At 45.0% G+C, this 22,694-nt stretch overlaps 1 protein-coding gene across 1 annotated transcript in view; it reads left to right on the top strand.

Annotated features, from left to right (window-relative positions):
• The window catches only part of KIAA2012 (KIAA2012 ortholog), a 106,811-nt gene that overhangs the window by 61,338 nt on the left and 22,779 nt on the right, over positions 1–22,694 (top strand). Inside the window, 2 exon segments of the mRNA XM_054722855.1 lie at positions 7,771–7,843; positions 19,415–19,505. Of these exon segments, the coding sequence (XP_054578830.1) occupies positions 7,771–7,843; positions 19,415–19,505 (164 nt within the window).

Raw genomic sequence — 22,694 nt, 5'->3', positions numbered from 1 at the left:
GTAGAGAAGACTAGTTCTTGGGTTAGCTATTTAGAAGTCAACCGCAAATCCTATCCCGGATGTCTCATCTTGTTTCCTATTCTCCCAAGCTCAGCTTCACACCTAGTGTAGGGTACTGAGTGCCTATTGTAGAGATGTCATCTGCCCACCTTTGCAATACTCCTTTCTGCCCAGTTTAACACCGCACCTGGCACAGGGGAGGTGGCCAATACATGCCCCATGCATTGATCCCCCTTTTCATCCCACAGCCCTCTGGCTTCGGGTCTTCTTCCTACCCATTCTTGCCCACCTCAGAGGTCAATGAACTGGAAATAAATGACCATGGAGTAAAAGAAAGTCATCAGGAACCAAGCAAGGCTTGGGATGGAAGGGTCTCAGGTCCTTCATGCTACCCTCTAGAGAGGACAAAACCCCTGCCCTTTGATAAGAAGTGACTAGGAAAGACAGAAACCAAATTGCGGCTTTTAGCCAGTGTTGTAGACTGTCAGAGACTTTGCAGAGTCTTACCTCAGCTAATCCAGGGTTCCTAACCTCAGCTAATCCAGGGTTCCTAACCTCAGCTACATCTTCTCTGGTCAACTCCCGTCTCAGCTCTGCAAGGTGGGGCTTTGATTCAGAGCCCTGTATTTGCCCCAAATCTCTTCTCTGCATGGCTGGGCTCTGCTTTCCTGTTTCCTCTTAGATAGACACTTGCCTGCGGTGGCAAGATGACCACCGGCTCCTCTTTTCTAGATCATTCTAGAAATGAATCTCATTGATCCGACTTGGGTCACATGTCCATGCCCAAATGAATCAACATGGCCAGGGGAATGACTGGCCCAGCCTGGAACCACAGGGACGAGGGGTGGGGGGGGGGGGGAGAAGTGTCTCAAAAAGGAAAGCAGGATCTTTAAAATCTGAATAAGAGAGAATGATTTGGGGGCAGCAAAAGGTATTTGCTACAAGCATTCAAAATAATTGCCTTGATTTAGTATTTATTATATTAGTTTGGTAGGGCTACTATAACAACGTGCCGTAGACTGAGCGGCTTAAACCACAGAAATGTATTTTCTCACAATTCTGGAGGCTGGAAGTCCAAGATCAAGGTGTTAGCAGGTTTGATTTCTTCTGAGGCCTCTCATTGGCTTGTAGATAGCCTTCTTCTCCATGTGTCTTCACACGATCTTCCCTTTGGGGTTGTTGGTGTCCTTATCTCATGGTGAGTTAGGGCCCACTCTGATGATCTCATTTTACCACTTTAACAACGCTGTCTCCAAATGCAATGGACGTTAACATGTGAATTGTGTAGGAACGTAATTCAGCCCAAAACACTGATATTAATGTAACCAGCCTTTTTTTTTTTTTTTTTTCTTGGCAAGTTTAGTTCTCCCCTTAGGGCTTGAAGAATTGTGGTTGGTACTTTCTGGGATGAGGTAACATCATCATTGTCACTGTTCATTCATTCAACCCATAGTGAGCATCTCCTACCTAGTATGTGTCTGCGCTTGCTGGGCATTCGGGATACATCATCAGCAAACAAAACAGACTGAGATCCTTATCCTGCCCCAGGCAATGTGTACACTATGTCAAAAGGTGATTATTGCTATGAAAGTGAGGTAAGGAGATACTTATGGAGCATCTAGAAACCGCAGAATTCAGAGTGAGGAATTTTACAATAATTTTTTGTGTAGTGTCCACAAGGCTTTTGTGTTGCACTTTTCGCTCAGCAATTTTGGCATCATATTATTATTACACACTATATGATATACCATGTGCCGTATATATACACTAAACATACTATACACCATATTATAGAGAGAAAGGCACTGTCCTTCTGAAGGCCCCCTTTCCAGTCCACGCTTCCCAAGATACAGAAGCTGTAACTCAGCCTGCTTCTATAGGGGACTCATGGAGCACACACTAAGCTCTCTGACCCCCAGACCAGTCCTTGCTCACAAGACCATAATTAAGGGGGAGATAACGAGAGACACATGCTACCCAGTACAGTGCTGTGCAAAGGCGGGCCCAGGCTGTGATGGGAGAGACTCATCCCTTTCTTAGTTGTTAATGGGGAATCCTCCTCAAATTTAAGAACCTCCTTATAACACTGAAGGCAACACTGTTAGCCCATTTTATAAGATAATCTTTCCAGGGTTAGATTTGGGGAAACATGATTGAGCCAGAGTAATCTGGGCTCACATAAAAACTGAAGCATGTTTTTTAATCTATTTTTGAAAAAGAAATGGTAATTGATGAGTAAATTATAACAGATTTCCCCCACCCACCCAAGAACTTTAATAAATTATCAGGGTTAGGGAGTGGGGGTGGGAGGGAATAGCAATAACACCAATTAATACTAGATATAGAATTGAATATGCTTATACTCCACATTGACATCAAAGGATAGGTACGTTATACCCAGAAGATGTGAAGAATCAAGAAAAGCTCCCCCTTACAGTCATCACACAGACAGGCATCGCTTGGTGCCCTCACACTTGAGGTAGAGGAGGAACCTGCCTGAAATCAGGTTCAAGACTTTGAGCAGCATTCCCCAACACCCCACACACACCCCCTGTCTGGGGCCAGCCCCAGGTTTTACTTATGCAGGCAGGTGTGGGCACATCCCCCCAGGCAGAGGGTGACTGCCCCTGCCACGGTGGTCGTGTGGGGGGAGGGACAGCATGGTTTCAGTGAGTGGAAGTAACAGGGAGATAATGTTTGGCTTCCAACGTTGCTCAGAGACGGAGGCGGCCCCTCAGGAGAGACGTTTCGGTGCCTGAAGTCCTTTAAACGTGCTTCCTTGGCCACTGACAGAACAGCCGTAGAGGGATAACAAGCTAGTTTTGCGATGCAATGATTCCAGGACACTGGAACAATAATATTGCAAGGAGGGGTATTCAGGGCATTGGGTCTATTACATTTCCTACAGAAAGAGGCCCAGTAGGCTCGTATCTATATTAAAGGATCGGACCGGGAGCGACCCTGAGGGGCCTTGTAACGTTTCTGGGACTCCACTTTCTCTTTAGGAAAATAAAGATAATAATACTGGGACCTCCCTACCTGCCTCTCAACAGTGAGGCAATAGTCATTTTCAAAGAATGATTCACAACTATAAAGGATTCAATTTATAGAGGAGAAAGGAGCATGGATTGATCCCTGCTAAGAGCCAGGCCCCACACATACTGAACCTTTATTTCATGTTCCCCACCTCCCTCTTGGTACGTGTGCAGAACTCCACTGTGCAGATGAGGAAACTGAGGATCGGTGAGATGAGATGATGACTCACAAGGCTGACAGCCAAGGAAACTAGGATTCAAAGCCACCAAACCTGCAATACCTGATACTGAGGAGGTCTACCTAGTCTGTTCCTGGGAAGAATTTAATTGTATCCCTTTGTTCTGGCTTCAGAACCTGGGAGAGGAGGGGGGATTTAACATATTTTAATCTTTTTAAAATATATTTTTATTGATTTCTGAGAGGAAGGGAGAAGGAGAGAGATAGAAACGTCAATGATGAGAGAGAACCATCGATCAGCTGCCTCCTGCACGCCCTGACCGGGAATCGAACCATGACCTCCTGCTTCATAGGTTGATGCTCAATCACTGAGCCACACCAGCTGGACAATTTATTTTAATCTTATTCACAAGATACCTTATAATTGTTCATAAACCAGTTTTTTAAAGAAAAAGCATGGGTTCTTCTTAATACCCATAAAAAGTTGTATTGTCTTGAAGTTGAAATTTTCAAATGAGATACTGATTTTTCTCCCATCATTAAGAAGGTATTGAAATTAGTCTTTTAGATGCATTGCTGCATGGTGTTACACAGAATTTCCTAATGTATTGTCCTACTTAAGCCTTTTAAGAAATCTGTACAATATTTATCACCACTCCCATTTCACAGATGGAAAGGCTGAGTTCAACAATAGGCCACAGAGCTGGCTCACAGTCAGCCGGAGCCCCATGTCTGACTCCTGCACCCCATGCTCCTCCATCCTTCCCACAGTTCCTTACGAAAGCCTGCTATGGGCCTAGAAGTACCATGCTCAGGTGGGGTGGTACGCCTGAGGGCAGACGGCAGGTGTAAGGTTCTCCAAGGACAGGTGAGAACTTAAGGTCACCAGGCCCACCCCTGTCATTTGAAGAAACTAAGGCTCAGAGGTTAAATAACTTGCATGTTCTGTGAGGCAAGAAGTGCAGGCGGGAGTCAGGCCTTCAGCCCAGGCCGTCGGACTCCCAGATCCGCCCCCCAGCTGTCTTTCTGGGTTCAGTGCTGCAGTTTGTGTTTACAAAGTGTTTGTTTCTATCCCCACCCAGCCTGCCCCCTCCCCAGCCCTACAACACCACTCTGCTGCCAGTGCACTTGTTAAATTCAGCTTAGTCATATCCCTGGTTTGCTTGAGGTTCCTCACCACGTCCCCATTAGCCTTCCTATTAAATCCCAGCATCAAAGATGTATTTCTTTTATAAATAGAAAAATATAACAAATGCAGGGTTTTTTTTTAAAAAACTCCAAACTGCACCACCTAAGATCTGGCCCGTGTCTGAGTCCCACTGTCCACGCACTGCAGACACATCAAACCACCCCCAAACCAGCACGCAGCTTCCTCTGCAGGAACTGCCCTGCCTGCCCTTCTCGGCAGGACTGAGCGCCAGCTCCACTGGTGACAAACCTTCCCCGGCCCGATTTAGCTTCACCTCCTGAGGTCCTGCAGAAATCTGTCATGACCTGTCACAACAGTGACCACGCTGCATTGCAGCGGTTGAGATTTGTCATGTTTCTGTAAGTCAGTGAGCTTCTTACAAATAGGTCTTTCAGTTTGGTACCCCCAGTGCCTAGCACAGTGCCTGGCACACCACACACACTGAGTTGATGTTCCTGAGCTGAATGAGCAGATGAAGAGCAAATGACTTGGCCAGAAGAGCAGAGCTGGGATTTGAGTTTCCTGACCAAGAATCAAACCGGCGACCTTTTGGTGCATGGGACAACGCTCAACCAACCGAGCCACACCAGCCAGGGCAAGACTATTTCTCTTTCTAACGGGGACTCACCAAAATATTATTTCCGAATCCCTGACTCTCTTCCTCCACCTTCCCATCTGAAATGAGGAGAATGTTTCTTGCCCCAGAAGGCTTGTAGCGGCCTATTGTTAAGACTCAAGGTTTATCCTCTTGGCTTCAAAATTCTTCCAAAGGGGGATGCTTATTTCTCCTTTTTAATCCAATTTCCTGTTAGAGTAAAAGGATTTACTAGTATAAACAAGAATTTTTTTTTTATTTAGCTTCTTTCTAGTCTTCTACCTTAGCACTTTAGTAGGACTGAGGCAGGCTGTTCCTGCAATAATTTTTTTTAAAAACCTTTCCATGTATCCAGGCGTGCATATTTTTACTGCACCAGGCCACATCTGCTTTGTCTCCACAAGCAGAAGTGCAAAAGAAAGAAAATTACTTACCTGCTCCAGCTTTTTTATGTTTGCCTATCTCATAGCTACAAACACTAAGTTAGCAAGCGAGAAACACAACGGGTAAAAAACCCTCCAGTGAGGGGAGAATGTCAAACAAATTAGCAGAAACTGAATTGTCTCTTCCCAATGCAGCGTGGGTATCCTATCTAATAATAGACAAATATGCAAATTGACCATACCTCCGACACACCCACAAGCCATGCCCACCATCCAATCAGAGCTAGTATGCAAATTAACCCCAACCAAGATGGCTACAGCCACAGAGAGCAAGGTTTCCTAGATAACAGAGGAAGCCATGCTTTCTGCCAGCCTTTGCAGGCCTAAGCCTCCACTCAAGCTACAAAGTTTCAATTATAGAAGGTAAACAAATTCAAACAAATGGCGGCAGAATGGAGCTTGAGAGAGCAGGCCAGGGTTGCCGCCAGCAACAGGAGAAGCAAAGCTTTCCGCAAACCCTGGCCGGGCCCACCCGCTTAAGGCAACAAAGTTTCAATTATAACCCCAACACAAATGGCTGTGGGCCTTGGAGGGAGCCCCAGGCTTGGCTCTGCTCCAGACTACAAAGTTTCAATTGTAGAAGGAAAATAAATTCCAGATACCAGGGCCTCTGCTTGCATTGCCAGGGGGCGTGGCCTGCCTGCAAACCATCACAGGCCCCTCACTCAGGCCGCCCCACGCCCCAAGGAACCCCCACCTGATCCGGGACGCCCTTCAGGGCAAACCAGCTGGCCCCCACCCCTGCACCAGGCCTCTATCCTATCTAATAAAAGAGTACTATGCAGATTGATCATCACTGCAACACACAATATAGTTGCCCCCATGTGGTCAAAGATCCTGCCCCCATGTGGACACAAGATGGCCACCACAAGATGGCCAGCAGGAGAGGGCAGTTGGGAGGCACCCGGCCTGCAAGGGAGGGCAGTTGAGAGGGACCAGGCCTGCAAGGGAGGGCAGTTGGAGGTGATCAACCCTGCAGGAGAGAGCAGTTAGGGGTGACCAGGCCGGCAGAGGAGGGAAGTTGGGGGCAAACAGGCTGGCAGCAGAGTGGTTAGGGGGTAATCAGGCTGGCAGGCAGAAGCGGTTAGGGGCAATCAGGAAGGCAGGCAGGCAAGCAGTTGGGAGCCAGCAGTCCTGGATTGTGAGAGGGATGTCCGACTGCCCGTTTAGGCCCGATCCCAGGGGATCGGGCCTAAACGGGCAGTCGGACATCCCTCGAGGGGTCCCATATTGGAGAGGGTACAGGCTGGGCTGAGGGACACAAATTTCGTGCACCGGGCCTCTAGTTTGATAATAAACTGAAAAACCGATCGTCCCTAAAGGGGCTTCCAGGAGAGACTTCCAGGGCCCTCCACACCAGATTCCTTCCTTCCCTGCAGCTGAAATGAAGCTGTGGACTAATCAGAGATCCGGGGCACGAAGGCCGAGGGCTGGTTCCTCAGTCTCACGGGGCTCCCCTGGGGTCTCTGGCTCTACTGCCACATCTCTCCGGCCACTCCAGAGCCACCCTCCCAGCACCTCAGAGAAGGGTCGTGATTCTCAGCCCTGGCTGCGTACTAGAATCAGCCAAGAAGCCTTAAAAGTGCCCGAGCCGCAGGAAGCCTGATTTTAATGTTTGCAGTTAGGTCCTGGAATCGTCTTTTTTAAAGCTCCGTGAAGGTTTCTAATACGCAGCCAGGATTGAGAGCCACGGTCATGCAGATCTGGACAGTGGGGTTGCAAGCAGCTTGTGCGACTCGGAGAAAGAAGGAAGAGGGAGTTAGATGTGATAAGGAACCCAATCCGTGATAATCCTGGACACTCCACAAAAGGCCAATCTCACCCTTTGGCTCCCTCCCTGACTTTAAACCCTCAGTGCCTTCCATGTGTTCCCAAGATAAAAACCAAAGTCCTTACCCCACCATCAAGGCCTGGGGGGTCTGACTCCTCCCCACCCCTCCCACTTCTCTCCGTCTCTGCGCTCATCACACTGGTCCTCCCTCACGTCCTTCCACCAGCTGGCCTTAGCCTATGACACTCTTCTCCCTGCAACCCCTCACCCCACCTCCACCCCCGTTTACACCTGTGAATGCCAGGCATGGAGCCCTGCACAGGTGAAGGGGATGAGCCTCCCACAAGAGGATAACGAACCTAAATTGCTCAGCGCTGTGGCTTTTCAGGGCGGTTCACACTGGCAGCAGACTTCCTGGACGCTTACGTTAAAATAAGATGACATAAAAAGAGAAGAAACAACTAAGAACATGGGCTTCCTTTGGACCAAAAGGCGTGGACTGCTGGAGTACTGGCACTTACTTGGCCTTCTGTGCTTTTGTTGTGTGCTAACCGAATAGGAAAGTGAAGATGAACTGGACTATCGTGAAGAGGCAGGAGGAACCCTCGGAGGAGATCACCCAGACACCCAAGGTAGAGACACAGCGGGGCTGGGCGTGGGGATCTTACCACAGTAACTGCCGGATGCAGTTGGCCCTGCTCACAGGCGCTAATGGGGAATGGCCCTTCCTTCTCCTCCCGGGTCATGGGCTGGAGTCAGCATGCGGACCAAAGTGCTCAGTCTGACTCCGAGGGATTCTTAGTGCATCACAAGCCAACTGATTGGTAATAACATGCTTTTACTTACTGAACGATTTCTTCCCTGCCGGTGGCTGCAGATGCATGGAAGAGAGTGGAGACAAGGGGGCGGGGGGGGGGGGGGGGGGCATTACAAAAAGGCCCCGCAGGCACCTCCACCTCTGTGTTTCCTGCTTTCACGGGGGCTTGGACATGCAGGTGAGGGAGCTGCGGCTCCCGGCCTGGAGGGATCATATCCCGTCATCAGATGGGGAACAGCACCTGTAGAGACCCAGAGCTGCTTGAGGGTGGCCTCCTCCCAAAACGATGCTCCATTTCATAATGATGATGATTCTAGGAAATACTGGGCCCGGAACTGGGCTTTTTGGCATCGTTCATACTCCCAGTCCCTGAGCGAGACGCTAAGCTCTTCCCTGGGGGGACCTGGGCGTGCTGCTGGGGGACGCTGCGTCGTAGGCTAGGCTCAGGTAGCAGAGCTGCTCTCTCTCCTCCTTGCTTCTTGCAGGAGTGAAAGTACCCGTGAATGCAGGGCGGGCCTGCCTGGGTTCTGCTTGTAGTTTGCAGTACAAAGGCGTCCAGCCGAGGGAGCAAGTGCGAGCTGAAATCCTGCGCTGCCCACTGAGCTATGCACCCAGGCCTGGGTGCGCCCACGCAGAAGGGCTCCTTTGCCCACGTGGCCCTCGAACTGGGCGCCTTTCCCTAATTCACATCAGGTGCTCTGTTTAGGCTACAGCAGCGCTCTGGGCAGCTGAGTGGAGAGCATGGGCTCTGGAGTAGGGCTGCCTCCACCTCAACCTCTCTGCCTCAGTGCCCGCTACTGAGGCTGACAGCACAAGGTTGCCTGAGGAATCAATGAAGTAATTCGTGTACCGTAGTCCTTTAATGAATCTTCCTCTGGAGTTGGAGATCACAATGATTGCCAATCTGAAACGACACCACGGCTCTCCCTGGGGCATCTGGACCCCCGTGGGTGAGAGAGACCAGAGGAGCTTACGGGAGATGAATGTGCCCTCATGGATTTGGGGTTTCACCCTAAACCTGATCTTTTTCTGTTTACATCTTTTGCTATTACTTTCGCTTGACATTCTAGACAAAAACAATTTTCATACTCATTTAACAAGGTTTCACTGCTCTGGATATGAGACAATACAATATTATGGTAGCCCCAAACCCTGGGTTTGGTCGAGCTTTTAAGCGAGGTTTCTGCTAACACAAGCATCCTGCCGCCTCCATTTTCACAGCTGAGTGACAACAGCCAGGGAAACTCGCTCCAGGCCTCAGATCTTCCGCATCCTAAGTCCATGTGCGGAATGTGAACACGGACGAGGCTCCCAGGTCCCCGCCAAGGGCAGTAGAGGTTAAACAGCGCAGAACATGGCCAAACAACCAAGTCAGTCAAACACATTACCTGCCTCATGACAGCGGGGCAGGCTGCGGCTGAGCCCCATAAAGGTCATTCACACAGTCCTGAACGCAGCGAGGTGTCACTGCAGGACATTAAAGAAGGCATTTGCCTGTCAGGAACGATAAATGCTGCTGTTTCAAAAGAACTTCCAATCTTTTAAAAATAGTGGGTGTGGAAAGGTTGGAGGGTACTGCTTTAGGCAGCATTACGGTGATCACCAGCACGGATTACGGAGCCTGGTTCCCTGGGTTCAAATCCTAGCTCCACCACTTACTAACCGTGTGGCCTTGAGTAAGTTACTGAACTTCTCTGGGCTTTTTCCCCCATCATCTGTAAAATGGGCACACTGACAGTACTTACCTCATGGGGTGGTTGTGACATAAAGGAGTGAATGCGTCACGTGCTTATAAGAATGCCTGATGCAGAATAAGGACTCACGAAAGATTAGCTATCAACCTATTTCTTTAAGACTTCAATTTTAGTAGCCATGAATTGCACTTTGTCAGGAGGGACTTGCTCTAAGTTAGTAACACGATGATTTTTTAAAAAATATATTTTTATTGATTTCAGAGAGGAAGGGAGAGCGGAGAGAGAGATAGAAACATCAATGATGAGAGAGACTCACTGATCAACTGCCTCCTGCACGCCCCCTACTGGGGATCGAGCCCGAAACCCAGGCATGTGGCCTTGACCTGAATTGAACCTAGGACCCTTCAGTCCGAAGGCCGACGCTCTATCCACTGAGCCAAACCAGCCAGGACCATGATGATTTCTTTCTTTTTTTTTTTTAAATATATTTTATTAATTTTTTTATAGAGAGGAAGGGAGAGGGATAGAGAACTAGAAACATCGATGAGAGAGAAACATCGATCAGCTGCCTCCCGCACATCTCCCACTGGGGATGTGCCCGCAACCAAGGTACATGCCCCTGACTGGAACCGAACCTGGGACCCTTGAGCCCGCAGGCCGACGCTCTATCCACTGAGCCAAACCGGTTAGGACCATGATGATTTCTTAACTTTCCAAATCAGTCTCAGTGGGGTGGGGATCGCTCTGGGGGGACTGATTGAGTCATCTGTGTAAATCCTTTTTTGCTTAAATCCAGGTGTGGATAGCAGGCCCAGTCTGGGAAAACAGCCTTACCAGCCTCTGCATTCTGCAAAAGGTTATGTACTAGTTTATCTGATATGTACTGGTTTATCTGATTTTAGCCTCTCTGTAACCTTATGAGATAAAGCACATTATCCCTGTTCCACAGATAAGGAAAATGAGGCTCAGAGAGGTTAGGCAACCTGCCCAAGGTAACAGCCAGTAAATGGAGGAGCTGAGGTATGAACCCAGGTTCCTATGACTTCAAGCCGTTGGCTTTTTAAAAGAGCTGTAACTACATCCGTGTGTTTCTGCTTAGGAAATAGGTACAAAGTTATGGCAGCGATTTTTTAAGCCAGCATGAATCTGGGAGATTATTTAAAATCTCTAGAAATCATTTTATATTATAGATAAATGAAGTTGAGGTCTAGAGGTCAAGACAATTATGCAAATGGCAGCTAATTATTAAAACCAAGGCAATCCAAGTCTCTACTCAGTGTTTGTGGGTGTTTAGTTCAATTTGGTTTCGTTTTCATGGCCGTTGCTCAGGGGCAGTTTCTGCCCCCAGGAGTAAACCGCTCCAGAAGACACACGTGTACTGACTGCCCAACCTGTGCAAAGAAGTGAGGGGTAGCCAGTGTTGCAAGGGTTTCTCTTACAGCTGTGGAGAAAACAGAGACCAGGAGTGTGTGCTCAGAGGCCGCGCCCCTGCCCCCTAGACTCTGCAGCCTGGAAGGTGAGACCACCGCAGTGTCACCTCGTGATGTCGGTCGGGGCTCCTCACTCCCTGGACTGCTCCGAGCGAGGCCTGCGCAGTCACTGGACACGGCCAGGCTCTGCTCTCTGGAGCCCTGGTACTGGGTTCAAAGAGCCTGCTGATTCTCAGCAACCCAGATGACCTACCCGCTCCGTTGCTGCTTTATTTTTCCTTCTAGAAAGTTCTCCTCCAGAGCAGGAAGTGATGCCTCCTTAAGAATGTTTCTGGCCGAAACCGGTTTGGCTCAGTGGACAGAGGGTCTGCCTGCGGACTCGAGGGCCCAGGTTCAATTCTGGTCACAGGCACATGCCCCAGTTGCAGGCTCAATCCCCAGGAGGGGGCATCAATGATTCTCTCTCATCATTGATGTTTCTATCTCTCCCTTCCTCTCTGAAATCAATATATATAATATATATATTTTATATATATGATTTTATTTTATTTTTTTTAAATAGAATGTCTCTGGCTCGCTCTATCAGCCCAGGATGAGAACCCCAGGACACAGCTATTGCCTTTGATCCTGAAAATTCTCTTCACCTTCCAGGAAGTAAAGCTCACTTCTAATTTGACACCATATTATTCAAAACCAAACAAGGACAATATAAAAAAGGAAACTTATAGACCAATCTCACTTATGATCAAAGATGTAAAACTCCTATAAAATATTAGCCAATTAAATCCTTAAGCAGATAGATAGATAGATAGATAAAAATAGATAAATATATAGATATATGGATATAATGACTGAATTCATTTTGTCCCAGGAATTCAGAAAAGATGATCTAACATTTGAAAATATGTTTATGTAATTCACATCAAGAGGTGAAAGGGGAGCCCTAGCTGGTTTGGCTCAGTGGATAGAGCGTCAGGTCAGCCTGAGGTCTAAAGGGTCCCAGGTTCGATTCCTGTCAAGGGCACATGCTGGGGTTGCAGGCTTGATCCCCAGTAGGGGGCGTGCAGGTGGCAGCTGATCAATGATTCTCTCTCATCATTGATGTTTCTATCTCCCTCTCCTTTCCTCTCTGAAATCAATAAAAAATATATTTTTTTAAAAAATTATTTACCAAAAACTTGCAGTAAACATCACACTTCAATGGTAGAACTTTAGAAGTATTCTCTTTAGAAACAGGACGAGGATAAGGTTGCCCTTGCTCATTGTTTCTATTTCAACACTGTACCAGCACAATAGGGAAAGGGATGAAAAGAAGGAAGTAACACTGTCATCATTCCCAATAGTATTACTTACATGGAAAATCCGAGGGCCTCTACAGAGATAAGCTATTAAAAGACAACCCATTAAAAGACCCCAAAATTCAGCAAGATTACTAAATGTAGATCAATAAATAAAAATAATTGGTGGGAAAAAGTGTTTTAAAACATAAAGCATGATTCATAATGCAGTTTTAAAATAATTGCTATTATGGAAAACCCCTAACATACACAAAGGTGAACAGAACAGTACAACGAATCCCATGTCCCCATCTCCTGGCCAATATTGTTCACCTGCATCCCCAACTCCTTCCTCCTTTCCATGTTATTTCTAAACCAATTCCAGGCTCATATCCTTTTACCCATATACACTTGAGTATGTATCTCTAAAAGATAAGAAAAGACTCTTTTGACATAACCATAGCAATACAGTATCACTATTGCATCTAATAATTAAAATTATTCTTTAATGTACTTGAATATTCAGTCAGTTTTTTCTATGTTCTAATTGTTTCACAATTGTTACAATTGTTTTAGGATTCATTTGCAATGGGTTATATGACCTTTAAGTCTCATTTATTTATTTTTTTAATATATTTTATTGATTTTTTACAGAGAGGAAAGGAGAGGGATAGAGAGTTAGAAACATCGATGAGAGAGAAACATCGATCAGCTGCCTCCTGCACACCCTCCACTGGGGATGTGCCCGCAACCAAGGTACATGCCCTTGAACGGAATCGAACCTGGGACCTTTCAGTCCACAGGCCGATGCTCTATCCACTGAGCCAAACCAGTTTCGGCTTAAGTCTCATTTAATTCATAGGTTCCCCTCCATTCCTGCCCGCCCCCCTTTTAGTTTATTTTTAGGAAATTGCGTCACTCGTTCTGTAGAGTTTCCCTCAATATAGATGTTGCTGATTGCATCCTCGTGGTGTAGGTTCACAGGTTTCTCTGTCTTCTGTATTTCCTTTAAGTTAGAACTTAGATCTAGAGACTTGATCACAGACAGGTTTGGTTTTTCCTTTTGGCAAGTCCACTTCATGGAGGGCGTTGTGTTCTTCCATCAGGAGACTTAATATTTGCTTGTCTCTTCGTGATGCCAGCCGTTACTTATCCTTTCATCCATGAGAGGCTGCAAAATAGTGATGGTGAAATTCTGTCATTCTTTCTTCGCTTATTATTTGGGAAACTCTTACAAAAAGAAACTTCCCTCTTCTACTGTTTAGTTGTCCAGTGGTACAGTTTATGTAGGAAGGCAGGAAAAATGTAATTTTTAAATATAATGCTATATATCCTAGCAATAAATCTAAAAAAGGGCATGTCAGTTTCATGAATGATAAAATTGTATTAAATTAAATAAAAATAGACCTGAATACATACAATTTTCTATATAATGCTGTATACTAGTATAATGTTCATAGATAGGAAGATTCACTATCATAAAGATGACAATTCTCCCGAAATTAATCCATAATTCAATGTAATTCCCATTTTTTAAATATTTTTTATTGATTTCAGAGAGGAAGGGAGAGGGAGAAAAAGATAGAAACATCAGTGATGAGAGAGAATCATTGATCAGCTGCCTCCTGCACACCCCACACTGGGGACTGAGCCTGCAATCTGGGCATGTGCCCTGACCAGGAACTGAACCGTGACCTCCTGGTTCATAGGTCAATGCTCAGCCACTGAGCCACACAAATTGGCGGGGCGCAATTCCAATTTTTAAAATGCCCCAATAGGGTTTTTGGTGGAACAAGGTACGTTGATCCCGAAAGTCATAGGAGGGGTCAAAAATGCCAATATGATGTTGAAGAAAAGCGAAGTGGAAGAGTTTGCTCAGCAAAACATTAAAATTTACTTTAAAGCTAAATGATATTGCTTGGAGACAGACAGAAGAGTATAGAGAATCGGGGCGGTGGTGGGGTGGAGGGAATGCACTCACATATGGCAAAAGTGGCATTATAAAACAGTGGGGAGGGAAAGGGCTGTCTCCAGGAATCAGGACGCTCCTTTCCTAAAAGGAGGCCCCTCGCCTGACCTGCTTCAGGGAGAACAGGGACGAGAGAGTCCTTTCTGTACCCGCTGTTTCTCAGGGTCCTTCAGCTTAAAATATTCCATACGCCAAGGTGGCATATTTTGGAATAGCATGTTTTGAACCCTGTCAACTGGTAAGTACCAAGTTTAAGAGAATGGTTATCTCTGGGGGAGAGAGTGAGGGAAGTGACATGTATGTGATAGCATGAAGTCTTGGACTATTTATTTATTTATTTATTTGGGGAAAATGTGAATCAAATATGGCGAAATGTTAAGATTTCACAAAGTTAGGTGCTGAGTACATGGGTAATCATGATGCAGTATTTTTTTCTATACTCTGCCTTCTTAAAATATTTTACAGATGTTTTTTAAAAAAACAGTGAAAAGTTGTAAATACAATTCAAAATACTGCCTTGGTTTATTTCAGAACTTCCTAAATATCAGGTTATTTCACTAGAGAGAGAAAAAAAATCACCTTGCTGTGGTCCCAAAACGGACAGAGTTTCAAATTCTAATCAAAATGGTGAGATGACGCCAGTGTAGAACCTCAGCTCTTGGTCAATACAAACGCGCCCTCTGCTGGTCCTATCATGCCCTGTTCAAAATAGCTGTGGGGGGCAGTGGATGGCCAATGACACAGCTTTTTCTGAGCCAGCCATGCTAAAGAAAGACACCCTCACAGGATTCCCCTTATCACGAAAATACTATAATAAGCTCTCATGCTCTGTTAATATGACATGCCATTCAAGACTAATTCCAAGATACAACTTCAGTCAACTTCTCAGTTTCCTCAACGACCTTGTGCATTAAGTTTTGTCCCCACTCCGAAGCCTGGAGCTTGGTGTATATGCCACCCTTAATGTGTGGGAATGGCAGAAGGAGGCCCAAGTTGAAAAGGGGCTCTGGGGTGGGGGGCACTGGGACAACAATTGAACACGGGAAGATGGATTAACTGTGTTATTAAGAGAATGATGCTGGCAGCGTGAACTTTGTCTTTTCAAATCATTCTTTAAATTACAATACCTTTAAATAAAATTGAGAAGAAATAAATTAATTTGTGCAAGCATCTATTGCTCAAAGAGAATGAGAAAAAAAACTGGTATTGAATATTATAGTCTGATCTTCAAAAAGATTTTTAGTGTTAGTTTTGTTTTGTTTGCTGTTAACATCCATCTTCCCCACCAGACCTTAAGCTCCCTGAGACCAGGGTGTGTGTCCGTCCTACTCACCACTGTATTCCCAGCACCTAATGCAATGCTGGCATGTAGTAAGTTTTTCACAGACAAGTGATAAATGAAGGAATGAATGACCATTTCCTTGGACTATAAATTGGTACAAATTCTCTGGGGAACAATTTGGCAGTAGTCGTTGTTCCTTAAAGACTGTACATCCTGTAATACTCATAGATGTGGACAAAAAAGTAAGCCTTATAATAATAAAAAATATGCTATGCAAAGTTCTTCATAGTTATAACAAACTAGAGGCCCAGTGCATGAAAATTCATGCACTGGAGAGGGTGTCCTTCAGCCGCCCAGCCTGCCCCCTCTCACAGTCGGGAGCCCTCAGGGGTGGGAGGTGACCCAGCGATCAGGGGAAGGCGATGCCCCATTACACCTCTGCTGCTGCCACTGCCAGCAGCGCAAGCCTCGGCCTGGCCCTGGTTACCTGAGCCTCGGGCGGCCCTGGGCAGCTGGGCAGCCGCCATCCAAGGCTTGCCTGTGCCTCGGGCCGGCTCTGGGCAGCTGGGGGCTGAGGGGACTGGGGGACTATGAAGGCAGGTGCGCAGAGCAGCCAGGCCTGCCTGGGGACGGGCCCGGCCTTGCTGCACACCTGCCACCCCAGCGAGGCTGAAGGGACTGGGCACCGCCATCTTGTGGCTGTGGGCACCACCATCTTTGAGGGCGTGGCAGTCAATTAGCATATTCCCTCCTTATTGGCTGTGGGCACCGCCATCTTTTGCGACGGCGTGAGGGTCAATTAGCGTGTTCTCTCTTTATTAGATAGGATGTGAAACAATCTGAATTTCAAAAATTACATGTTTGGCTTTAGTCATTTATAGTACATCCATATGATGAAATGCTGTGCTGCTATTAAAATCATTTCTAAGAATATTTATGATACAGGAAAGTACAATAACATAAAAGTACATTAAAATGATATATACACTATTTTATCAATTCTATTAAAATATTAGTCTATAATTCGTATATGTACATGAAAGTAAATATGCCAAAATCTCTGCAGTAGTTGTATAAAGGCAGAGTGATCATGGATGTTTTTGTTTATTTTTACCAGGTGCCAGCACTGTTTTAAGCACTTTATTGTATTAATATATATTTTGTTAGGCTTTTAGCAGCTTTATCCAGAGATGATTAACATACATAAATGGAACCTATTTAAACTGTACAATTAGATAGGCTTTGTTGTGTTAAATATTACGATTTATTTTTTTTCTGCAAAGATTTTAATGCACAATGGGGGAAAAGGGAGACATATGTGACACAACAATAAAGATTTTTTTTTTTAAGATTTTAATGCAGTCAACTTTGCTTTTCCTTACATTTTAATTTTGTATAATTACAAAATTGTCTGTCATTGAAACATTAAACATTGCTATGATTTTGAGTTTTTCCCAGTTTTGTAAGGATATAGACATATAACACTGTATTTGTTTAAGTGAATAACATAATGATTTGATATATGAATATATTGCAAAATGATTACCACAATAAGTTTAGTTAGCATACATAAGTTCATATAGTTAACAATTTTTTTTCTTGTGAGGAGAACTTTTGAGATTTACTATATAAGTTTTGATATATGTATACACCCATGAAACCACCCACCACAATCAAGATAAAACATTTATCACTCCCAAACATTTCTCATGCTCACCCCCTCCAGCCTCCCTCATCCCCAGACAATCACTGATCTGCCTTCTGTCGCTATAGATTCATTTACTTTTCTAGAATTTTATGCAAATGGATCATACCATATGTACTCTTTTTTGTCTGGTTTCTTTCACCACATAATTCTTTTGAGATTCATCCATGTTGTTGAGTGCATCCCTACTTCATTCCTTCTTACTGCTGAGGAGTATTGCATTGTGTATACACACCAGTTTGTTCATCATTCCCCTGTTGATGGACATAGGGGCTGTTTCAAGTTTTCAATTATTACAAATGAACGATTACTATGCACATTTGTGTACAAGTCTTTGTATGAACATAGACTTTCAGTTCTGTTGGATAAAATACCTGGAAGTATAATGGGTAGATGACATGACATATATAATATTTAATTTCTTAAAAAACTGTCAAACTATTTTCCTAAGTGGTTGTACCATTTTACATTCCAACCAGCAGTGTATGAGAATTCCAGTTCCTCTGTGTCCTTGTCAACTCTGTGTAGTCAGTCTTTTTAATTTAATTTTATTTTTTTAATATATTTTATTGATTTTTTACAGAGGAAGGGCGAGGGATAGAGAGTTAGAAACATGAGAGAGAAACATCCATCAGCTGCCTCCTGCACACCTCCTACTGGGGATGTGCCCGCAACAAGGTACATGCCCTTGACCGGAATCGAACCTGGGACCCTTCAGTCTGCAGGCCAACACTCTATCCACTGAGCCAAACCGGTTAGGGCCAGTCTTTTTAATTTTAGTCATTCTGATAATTATGTGTGTGTGTGGGGGGGGGGGGGTTCTTCTTTATGCTTTTTCGTGTTTTCCTAATTTTTTGCAATAAAATATATCTTCCATGATTTAAAAATTGTTTACAGTAACTAAAACAAAAACTGCCCGATAGTCCGATATGAAGTCTTCGTCTAGAGATTCTTCTCATTTTAAAAGAGATACACAAGCCCTGACTGGTGTGGCTCAGTGGATAGAGCGACGGCCTGCGGACGGAAGGGTCCCGGGTTCGATTCCGGTCAAGGGCATGTACCTTGGTTGTGGGCACATCCCCAGTCGGGGGCGTGCAGGAGGCAGCTGATTGATGTTTCTCTCTCATTGATGTTTCTAACTCTCTATCCCTTCTCCCTTCCTCTCTGTAAAAAATCAATAAAATATATTAGAAAAAATAAAAATTAAAAATAAAAATAAAAGAGCTACACAGTATGGTCTTTGGCGTCCCCAGCAAAGAGTACCAACTGTGTGACCTGCATGAACCTTCCTCCTGCAAAACATTTGTGGGGTTTTTTAATCAATTTTCTTTTCAATATCACCACACAGGGCTTTAAGAAAAATATAAGTACACATGAACCTTCCAATCTATTTTTTCTATTTTCTCCTCCATACCTTATTCATCTACATACATATTTTACAGAATTCTAACATACTATAGTTTATATTTTTTGTCATTGTATCATACCTTCCATACTGCTCATTTATTTTGCAACCATAATTTTAAATGTCAAATTAATGCATCCTAAGTTACTTCCTTAATCTCCCATTGTTGAGCTGTTTTTAATTTTTTGCTATTAATAATAAAGTTGTAATAAATAAGTTGGCCCAAAAGGCTATTTCTTCCTTTGAATTATTTCCTGATGATAAACACCCAGGAGTGAGATTCCTAATCAAAGACCAGCCATGTCTCTGGTTCTTGATACATACTTTCCCAAAGGGTTTTACTAATTTGAATGTCATGTGCCAGCACTGATTTCTGTGGTATTTGCTAATGTCCTAGGTATAACTTCTCTCACTGTTCTAATTTGCATGTTGTCTCCCATCCAAGTACTAACCAGGCCCGACCCTGCTTAGCTTCCGAGATCAGACGAGATCGGGCGCGTTCAGGGTGGTATGGCCGTAGACTAATTTGCATGTTGTCGACTACTTACCAGGTAGACATTTTCCCATGTTTGGGATCACTGACCGTTGTCCTTTGCTGATGAAAGGTGCTCTCTGTTTTCACAGACCCAGAGCCAAGGAGTGTGACCTTGGACCCTCCCAGCGCTTCCTGGGCTGAAAACATCCAGAGGCCTACGGCAGACACTGCCCAAAAGGCGTAAGTGTTCAGAGTTGGAATGACGTGCACCTCTCTGCTTTTATTTTGTTTTTAATATATATTTTATTGACTTCAGAGAGGAAGGGAGAGGGAGAGAGAGAGAGAAACATCAACGATGAGAGAAAATCATTGATCAGCTGCCTCCTGCATGCTCCACACTGGGGATGGAGCCTGCAACCCTGGGCATGTGCCCTGACTTGGAATCGAACCGTGACCTCCTGGTTCATAGGTTGACACTCAACCACTGACCCACACCGGCTGGGGTTGGGTTTTTTTCTTAATTTACTTTGTTTCTGTTTCTTCTAAAGATCCTCAGCTGATAGCATACTCTGACAGTCAGAATTAAACTGCTGTCTAAAAAAACAAAGATTCTTGGGAGGACGGTATGGTGATGTGTTTCCTATTTAAACCATCCTCTTTGGGTGGGTGGGTGATGAGTGACATTTCACTCTAACAGTGTGGAGGCAGCTTTCTCCATTTGTCCCTTTAACTGAGATCTACAGATATGCCTAGGAAGCTGAGGTCTGTCCATCCACCCGGGTTTCTCCTCTCAGCATTCACCCAGCTCTGGGTAAAGTAAATGACAGGTAATACTAACACTAAAATATATTAAGTGCTTCCTCTGTCTCCACCTCCATCTGGAATTGGAACCTACTGTGGCTTCTCCTGAGCCTCCGGGACTTGAGAACCTGCCTCCCCTGCCTGGTGGGGTAGGTGTTCCCTCCTGAGTCAAAAAGGCTTTGTGGGAGAACAACCAAGATGGCGGCATAGGTAAACACCTGTACTTGCTGCCTCTCACAACCACATTAAAACTACAATTAAAAGACAAAACAAATATCATCCAGAACCATGGGAAAGCTGGCTGAGGGGAAGTTCTACAACTAGAAGTAAATAAAAAAGCACATTGAGGCTGGTAGGAGGTGCAGAGGTGCAGGGGTGTGGAGGCGCGTACAAAACAGGCTGGCAACTGGGAGTGCTATCGGTTTTTTTCTATCGGGAGGGAGATACAAGCTCCCGATTGCCCTGAACTCTGGGGACCCAGACTCATATGGGGAGAAACTGGACTGTCTGGCATCAGGCCAGAACACGAGGGCGACTTTCTCTCAGAGGTGCTCGCAGCGATCATTGTTCCTGCACGGGGCTGTGGGACACAGAGACCCTGGGACCTCTCCAGGGCAGGGCTAACTGGCAGGCATTGCTGTTTGCTCCACCCTCGTGATTCCCTGAGACCCCTGCCCCACCCAATTTACAACCCCACCCAAGCTGTGCGCAGCGGCTTTTGCATATGAATGGCCTGTCCTTTTGCAACCTAAAACCTAACAAACTGCAGCTGGGTCAGAGAGCTCCAAAGCTTCCAAAAGGCCTAAGGCCCGGCAGCAGCAGCCTGCATTGCTTCACAGCTGCACCTCATCTGGGCATTCAAAACCCCAAACAAAGAGGAGGAATCTGCAGATCTCTCTGTAGCTCCTGCTGGCTGTCCTCAGGCAGTGGCTGACTTTGCACCTCCTTGGAGATCCAAGAACCAGTGTACCCAGTGATCAGAGTGAGACCATCCAGATTACAACTCTTCATATCCATAAGACACACACTCAGGGGGCAGACTCAGTGAGCACCAAAGCCCCACTGAAGCAAGTCTTGCCTCATAAGGGTGTCTCCAACACAGCAGTTCTCCCACTGTAGACACAGCTGGTCCATACAGCCAATTGGCCTAGGGATCAATTCCTCCCAGTGATACCAACAGCAATCAAGGTTTAACTACAACAAGACTGTGCACACAGCCCACAAACAGGTGCACCAAGAGTGTCCACCTCAGGTAATTGGGGAGGCTGAGCCACTGGGCCCTATAGGACACCTAGCACACAAGGCCACTCTATAAACACAGGGAAGCAGCCAAAATGCGTAGACAAAGAAATAGGGTCACAAATAAAAGAAATGGAGGAAAGCAAACTACTGGATATAGAGTTCAAAACCACGGTTATAAGGTTATTCAAGAATCTTCTAGAAACCTCCAAGAAATTAGTGAGACCCTCAAGGATTTGAAAAAGGACCAATCATAAATTAAGCATACACTGACTGAAATAAAGAATAATATACAGAGATCCAACAGCAGACTAGAGGATCCCATGAGTCAAGTCAAAGATTTGAAATACAAAGAAGCAAAAAACACCCAACCAAAAAAGCAAAAAGAATCCAAAAATATGAAGATAGTGTAAGGAGCCTCTGGGACAACTTCAAGCGTACCAACATCAGAATTATGGGGGTGCCAGAAGAATATAAAGAGCAAAATATTGAAAATCTATTAGAAGAAATAATGACAGAAAACTTCCCCTACCTGGTGAAAGAAATAGACTTACAAGTCCAGGAAGCGCAGAGAACCCTAAGCAAGAGGAATCCAAAAAGGACCACAACAAGACACATCATAAGTAAAATGCCAAGGGCAAAAGACAAAGAGAGAATCTTAAAAGCAGCAAGAGAAAAACAGTTAGTTACCTAGAAGGGAGTACCCATATGACTGTCAGCTGATTTCTGAACAGAAACTATGCAGGCCAGACGGGAGTGGCAAGAAATATTCAAAGTGATGAACTAGCAAGAATGTACAACCAAGATTACTCTACCTAGCAAAGCTATCATTCAGAATTGAAGGTCAAATAAAGAGCTTCACAGATAAGAAAAAGCTAAAGGAGTTCATCACCACCAAACCAGTATTATATGAAATGCTGAAGTGTATTCTTTAAGAAGAGGAGGAAGAAGAAAAAAGTAAAGATAAAAATTATGAACAACAAAGTGACAACAAATACATATCTATCAACAAGTGAATCTAAAAATCAAGTGAATAAAAAATCTAATGAACAGAATAAACTGTTGAATATAATAGAATCAGGGGCATAGAGAGGGAGTGGACTGACAATTCTCAGGGAGAAGGAGTGTGGGGGTGCAGGAAGAGATTGGACAAAAATCTTACACCTATGGATGAGGACAGTGGGTGGGGTAAGGGCAGAGGGTGGGGTGGGAACCGGGTGGAGGGGAGCTATGGGGGGAAAAATGAGGAACAACTGTAATAATCTGAACAATAAAGATTTATTTAAAAAAATAATAATAAGGCTTTGTGTTCCCTAGCAACAAAGGGAGAAGGGCACTTGGATGGAGAGGCAGCTCTCTGAAGAATTCCGGTTTTTTACTTTTATATCT

This window comes from Eptesicus fuscus, chromosome 11 (assembly GCF_027574615.1).
Source record: "Eptesicus fuscus isolate TK198812 chromosome 11, DD_ASM_mEF_20220401, whole genome shotgun sequence".
Classification (NCBI taxonomy): Eukaryota; Metazoa; Chordata; class Mammalia; order Chiroptera; family Vespertilionidae; genus Eptesicus; species Eptesicus fuscus.
The sequence above is the reverse complement of the archived record's forward strand: the minus strand, read 5'-3'. Positions and strand labels throughout refer to the sequence as shown.